Genomic DNA, 6,427 nt, shown 5'->3' with positions numbered 1-6,427 from the left:
CAAGTTACAAAAGTAAGTTTATCTACGGAAATAAGAAACTGTATTCTAGTGAACTCCCACCTCCAAACATCAGCTTCCTTCGTTTGGCAGGAATTTTTTTGGTACGCTTTCCCTGAACTGCACAGGATACCGAGATCACATGCCAGTCAACGCCCAGGGTTGCTATGGAGCCCAACACGGTCCAAATCGGAAGTGGTCCTTGAAAATTACTTTCCCAGGAAACTTGTATTTGAAAACCATGCCATTCTAACTCGCTTTTTCCTAAAGGAGACTCAGAGAGATACAGTCAAACTCCCGCTCTCAGCACAGAGAAGGACGTTCTCCTCCCAAGAGAGGAACTTCCATTCCTGCAGAAGCGAAAGCGGAAGGGAACCAAGGCGCGAGGGCACCGGTTCTCCGACGAGCGCTTCTCCCGGAGGGACCAGTCCCCCGGCGGGGTTGCCGTGGAGACCGAGTGAGCTTTGTGGATGCCCTGGCGCGCTGAGGCCCGGCCTTCTGCTGTCTGTCTGCGGAGGGGACCCACAGGACCGACGCCAAGATGGTTAGTGGCTTTGAATAGTGAGGAAGAAGTTTGAGGAGGTCCTGGAACTGGAGATTAGAGGTTCCCAGCACACTTCTGGGTTAAGCCGAGGAGTGTCAGCAGAGGATGATCTCCGTGCCCTCCGGATGTTCCCTTGGGGGACCGGGATGCGACTGTAAATGTCTCGTTGCTTTTTTCCCTCCTGCTTCTCCATTTCCTCACTCCTGAGCTGCGCGTGGGGTGGAAAGCAGACCAAGGGAAGACTGAGATGACAGAAGCTGCGCGAAAACATCTCTTATCTCACTCTAATTGGAGGAGATAAAGAAGTAGAGAGTAGGAGTTCAGCTCAAGCACAGGGTGATGGTACTTTTAGTAAAATAGGTGTTACAGAAAGAGTTTGAATAGGCTTATCTGGGGTTCGTTGTTAAGGATTTGACTTATAAATCCAGGAGCCGTCACTCTAAGTTTAAAATTGACCATCGGAATTGGATCCTACAGCTGCCTTTGTTATTTCTTTCACAGATGCTTTCAAGGGCCAAACCTGCTGTAGGCGGGGACCTACCACATACTGACAAAAGAAAGAAGAAAGGTAGGAAGATTCCAAAACTAGAGGAGCTACTTTCACAAAGAGATTTCACTGGAGCTATTACCCTGTTGGAGGTAATGTCCAAAGAAGGTTGCTTCTTAGGAGGTGAATAACAAGGATATAAGATGAATGCTTGGATGAATGCTGGTTGCTATGCTGTTGGAACAGGTGGTTGCATTCTGGGGCTTTCTATAAATCTAGTCAGGCACAGGTTCCAGATTCCAAGTTAGGTATAAACCTGATTAAAAATGAACTAAAAAGACAGGCTTCTTTCTTGTGAAGCACTTTTAATGATGTCTAGTCCCACTGATGGTGAATCCAACCTAAAAATATAAAGGGACATTTAATACAGTGTCAGTTCACATATTGTTTATTTCATTCTCTGACTTATTTATGATTTATTCCTATTATATGCTATAACATTTTGATCAGATTAAATAATTCTACCATGTTTCATGCTTATTGTCTAAAATATCATATCTTCAAAAGATATTTCAAATATGGCAGTAGTTCTCAATTTTTAATATGTAGCAGTATCACTTAGGGTACTTATTAAAATGTACATTCCTGGACTCCTACCCTAGGGAATTCTGATTCTTTACAGAATTGGTCTACAGTGGTGCTCAGGAATCTGTATTTTTTGGCAAGTGGCCTAAGTGCTTCTAACACAGATGATCCAAGAATACTGCACTTGGAGAAACTGCTTTGTGGGAAGCACATGTCATAGGACAATGAAGGGGTGCACCAAAGAATGAAGCAATGAAGAGTTTTGACAGCACAGCCTGGCCGTGTTGTGCCACTGTCCTTTCTCTAATGCACTACTCCAGGCATGTTACTCTATCAACAGTAACTGTTTTAACTAGTTTTCTGTATCTTTCTCAGTCTTTCATACATAGTCCTGCTTCTCACTAGTGCTTTGGTATTGAGCACATTGTTTAATTTTTTTGATGTCAGCTTTCTCATCTTTAAAGTGGGCAAGTTGACTTTGAAGAACTTTCTAGCTCTGTAAATCAGTGGACTGAGTGGTAGATACATGTCTAATTTTTGTCCATCTCTTTTTCTCTTCTCTCTTTTCTTTGAGGCAGTGACCACATTTTCCTTACTGTGTAATCCAATGCTGCCTTTAAGTTGTCAGGGAGGCTCTGTTCTATGTTTACATCCTTAGGTAGCCAGAATGCCATGATGAGTGGGAATGGGAACTGCCATAGTTTGGGATGAGGAAGACTCATGAACTCTTCTGTGGCTCGAGGGGGTTCCTAGGGCAAATTCAGGGAGACCTGAAATAGGAGTCTCTTCACACTTAAGGCACTGTACTCAAATTCACAGTATTTGCTGAGAGGAGAATTTCTAGTGCTATGAACTTAGCTACAGGATTAACCTCTTCTTCCAGACAAACTATCAACAGATGTGTTCATCTTGTAATGTTAAGGGCGTCTGAAGTTTTGTAGCAATGTTCTGTTTAATTTTTAATTTTTCACCCAAGGTTTTTACTTATCACCATATGGAGTGAAAAGAATTCTCACCTTACCATGGTAGTTCAAACTCCTCCTTCAAGGGCTCTGTCCTTTCCTCCAAAACAGGACTTTTCTTTTGTTGGCTGATGATTTTATGAGTGTTTTTTCACAATGGACAGAAATGATTAGGCCATCCTTCTAAACATCCTTAATTCATGTAGACCCTGGTAAGCCTGTTCAAGGGAATAGAATGATTTAATGGCTTGTCCTCAGTGAAAGATTATAACCTATGAAAAATTTATATGTGTGTGTTAATGGGACAGGTTGGAAGTGTGACACTGAATGCAGTGGAGCATGGGAGAGAACATGGCCTTTGGAGTCAGTGGGCTCTGGTGGTCCCTGCCACCACACTGACTGGCTTTGTGTGGTCTTGAGTTCATTGCTTAATTTCTTTAAACTACAGTAATTTGGCATTAAATATTTCACATAAGTCTTGTGTTCCTTATATATCACCCAGAATTGTTAGGAGGAAAACCCTTCAATACTTTCTGGAGTAAGGTGTCAATAAATACAGGAAAACAAATGTGAAATATTTGAAAATGTAAATTCCAGTGACTATTAGAAGGTAATTGTGCAGAGTTCTGTAGGTATAGGTTTAATTAAACTGGGATTGTCTTGTTTTCATAACTTGTGATTTCCTATCATTCATTAATAACATAGTATGACTATAACTCAATAAAAAATGTTTAAAAAAACTTAACATAGCAGTTTTTTTAAACAGAGGGTTTGCGATTCGAAGTATTAATGATTTTTTTTTCATGAAATTTTAACATGAAGTTCAAACGTCATGTTGGGGAACAAGAAGAGGATACTAATTTGTGGATTGGATACTGTGCTTTTCACCTGGGTGACTACAAGAGAGCTTTGGAGGTTAGTTAAAATTTTTTTTTTTTGTGGAAGGAGGGTTTTGAAATGTCATTAAGCTTTGTATTATAGTAATACATGCTCATGGTAAAATTCAAACAATATAGAAGGAAACAAAGTAAGAAGGGAAAAAAGCAACCCTGTCTGCCTTCCTCAATTCTATTTCTTAAGTTAATGTAAGTAACCATTGGCTCATTTTTGATGTATTGTTTCAGAAATCTTCTATATATGTTCAAGTATATGTTTGTGTGTCTGTTTACTTCTTGCTTTTAGATATATACTAATGAGATTATTCAATATATTAACATTAGTACTTTCTTAAGGAAATCTTCAGGAGAAGAAAAATAAGCCCTTTTGATAAAAATTTCATGATTCTTTTCTCAAAAAAAGTTCATTGTTATTTTTTTGGTTAACTTTAGACATAGGAAAGATTCTATTCTCTTTATGTTTTTTAAGTGTAGTTTGGAGGGTTGTTTGTCATGGTCATTGGAAATCCAACAATATAATAAACAATCTGTGAAATTATGGATCTACATAAAATTATAGATGCCTTATGTCAAGCAGTTTTTAATTCATAAATGAAATTGTTTAAATATTTCCCATATATTCTTACTCTCAAAATGTAATCTAAAGATATTTAAAGAATCTGCAATACTAAAATGAAAGTATCCAAGATTAAGTAATGAGGAAATGATACGAACAAAAGCAGCAAAACTGGTGAAGGAAAAGTGAAAATGTGAAAAGGGCAGAATAGAAGCTGGTAGTATTTGTGAAAGATGCAGGAGAAAAGAGAGTAGCCCAAATGGAGTGTGAAAGGAAAAAGGCATCTGGTGAAGACTGATAAATAGTAAAAGAGTGTTTGGAAAATATAGTTGTCAAAGTGAACCTTAGAAAGTGTCCTTAGCAGGAACAAAAAATAAAAACAAAACAAAACAACAACAAAACCCCACAGAATTTTAAAATGTAAAGCCAAGTAAACAAAGCCAGAAATCAATCAGAATGAAATGAAATTTGTAGGGTATTAAGGTTATCAGATTTTAAGTTAATTGAACCTATGCATTTTAAATAAGATATCTTTTGTATGTGTCTTTAAGTTAGCAAAAAGAAAATATCTTAGTTACTTTTCATTTCTTCAGTTGTTAGCCCTTATCAATATTAAAAGGGGGAAAAAACAAGTGTAAGGTTACCTGGACAACAGCCCTGCCTAGGCAGGATTGAGCCTTAGCTCCCATATTTAATATTGCAGGTATAGAATAGTTGAGGAGCATATAGAATTCCCTAAATGTGAAGTTGCCCAGTCGCAGTAAGAACTCCCATTTCACTATACATAAAGGAATGGCCCATTGACTCTTTTACTGCCAAAATGAGATCACTGCTTGATGTATATTTCAGGAATATGAAAATGCAACAAAAGAGGAAAATTGCAATCCTGAAGTCTGGGTGAATCTAGCCTGTACCTACTTTTTTCTTGGAATGTATAAGCAAGCTGAAGCAGCTGGATTTAAAGGTAAAATGGGCCCTTTTAATATCTGATATTTATCACTAAGAATAAGAGTCAGTTTGGAGATTTTAAGACTTAAATATTTAATTCTTGTTTCTATTAAGTAGAAACCAAGTGACATTAGAAAGCTTAAAAAAAAAAAAAAAAAGCTCTACTCTTCAAAGAGTATTGGATCCTAGCAACTTTATGTTTGAAGAGAGTGTTAATCTCTGTGCTGCTTACCCTCCCCACTCCACCTCCCTAAAAAGCAGAAGGAGCTGCAACCAAAAAGCAGAAGGATGAGAGAAGGAAAAGGTCGCAGTGTCTTTCTTAGGCCCCACCGTGATAGGAAGTTCATGCTGTTGGTAGGAGTTGGGTTTAGTTGTTAAAGCTCTCATGAATGTGGATTTTATAGCTTCCTTTCCTGCTTCTGAGTGAGAAGCCAACTAATTCCAACTTGAAGAACAGATTTCTTCCCTTTTGCTTTACTTGCCATGACAGTCATCTTAGGAGAACTGGATTCAAATTTGCAAATAAGAGTAGGGCAAAAGAAAAATGTGGGAGGAAAGATTAAGGATAATTAGAGAATGAGGGGGAAGGGCATAGCTCAAGTGGTAGAGCGCATGCCTAGTATGCACGAGGTCCTGGGTTCAATCCCCAGTACTTCCGTTGAAAAACCAAATAAATAAACCTGATTACCTCCTCCTGCAAAAAAAAATTTTTGAAAAATTTTTTATTAAATTCAAAGAAATGTTGAGAAAGTGGCAAAGGAATTTTTGTTAGATTTGTTAGGGAAGAATGTATTCCAGGGTAAAATTCTTAGAGAATTAACTGGTATATGCATATTTAGAAAGAATTTCAGTTCAAATTCATGGAAAATGTGGACATTGAAGTCTCTTGATTTGTACCCACATTGTTTCAATTTACTAATGCAGTTTTTCCTAACATAGTTATAAAGACCTTTGAGTTATTTACTTTATCTCATGTTTCTAGCTTTATCTGTGCCTAGAACAGTGTTAGACATTTGTAAGGCGATCAAGGTAGCCATCTCTGTTTCCATGTTTTTTTTTCCTTTTATAAAAAAGTATCTCTTAACATCAAAGTATGACTTTTTGATGTTAAGAGATACAGGATCAAGTGTCCAGAATTAGGACAATTTTGCAAGAGTACAGAGGGGATCTGGAACTTGAATGGTGTTAACCTTTTTGCTTGGCCACCTGTTTCAGGTGGCAGATTATCATGCCAGAAGATCTGTGAAATAGGGACTGGGATAATATTTAGGAAAATATGGCAACAGAATTGTGAAAAGGAGATTTCAGAAGGAATTGACAAAGAACACTGGGAGAACAGCTGAATGAGAGTAGATTCCCACGTGGATGAGGCGACTGTGCTGTTTACTTCCAGGTCCAGCGTGTGAACGCCACAGAGGTGGGCTGCTTCTCGAACTTGAGGAGCGCTGAGCT

General features: G+C 38.2%; 1 protein-coding gene across 2 annotated transcripts in view; it reads left to right on the top strand.

The window, feature by feature from the left end:
* Positions 1-389: 389 nt before the first annotated feature.
* IFT56 (intraflagellar transport 56) overlaps positions 390-6,427 on the top strand; it is a 34,424-nt gene continuing 28,386 nt past the window's right edge. Inside the window, exons 1-4 of one of the 2 annotated variants that reach the window (XM_010947481.3) lie at positions 390-541; positions 1,043-1,180; positions 3,398-3,490; positions 4,877-4,991. In XM_010947481.3, coding sequence (XP_010945783.1) covers positions 539-541; positions 1,043-1,180; positions 3,398-3,490; positions 4,877-4,991 — 349 coding nt within the window. In that variant the 5' untranslated portion in view covers positions 390-538. The remainder of the gene's footprint in view (positions 542-1,042; positions 1,181-3,397; positions 3,491-4,876; positions 4,992-6,427) is intronic. The other variant, XM_045510996.2, reaches the window with a different exon arrangement.

The sequence above is a fragment of the Camelus bactrianus genome, chromosome 7, assembly GCF_048773025.1.
Source record: "Camelus bactrianus isolate YW-2024 breed Bactrian camel chromosome 7, ASM4877302v1, whole genome shotgun sequence".
Classification (NCBI taxonomy): Eukaryota; Metazoa; Chordata; class Mammalia; order Artiodactyla; family Camelidae; genus Camelus; species Camelus bactrianus.
The sequence above is the reverse complement of the archived record's forward strand: the minus strand, read 5'-3'. Positions and strand labels throughout refer to the sequence as shown.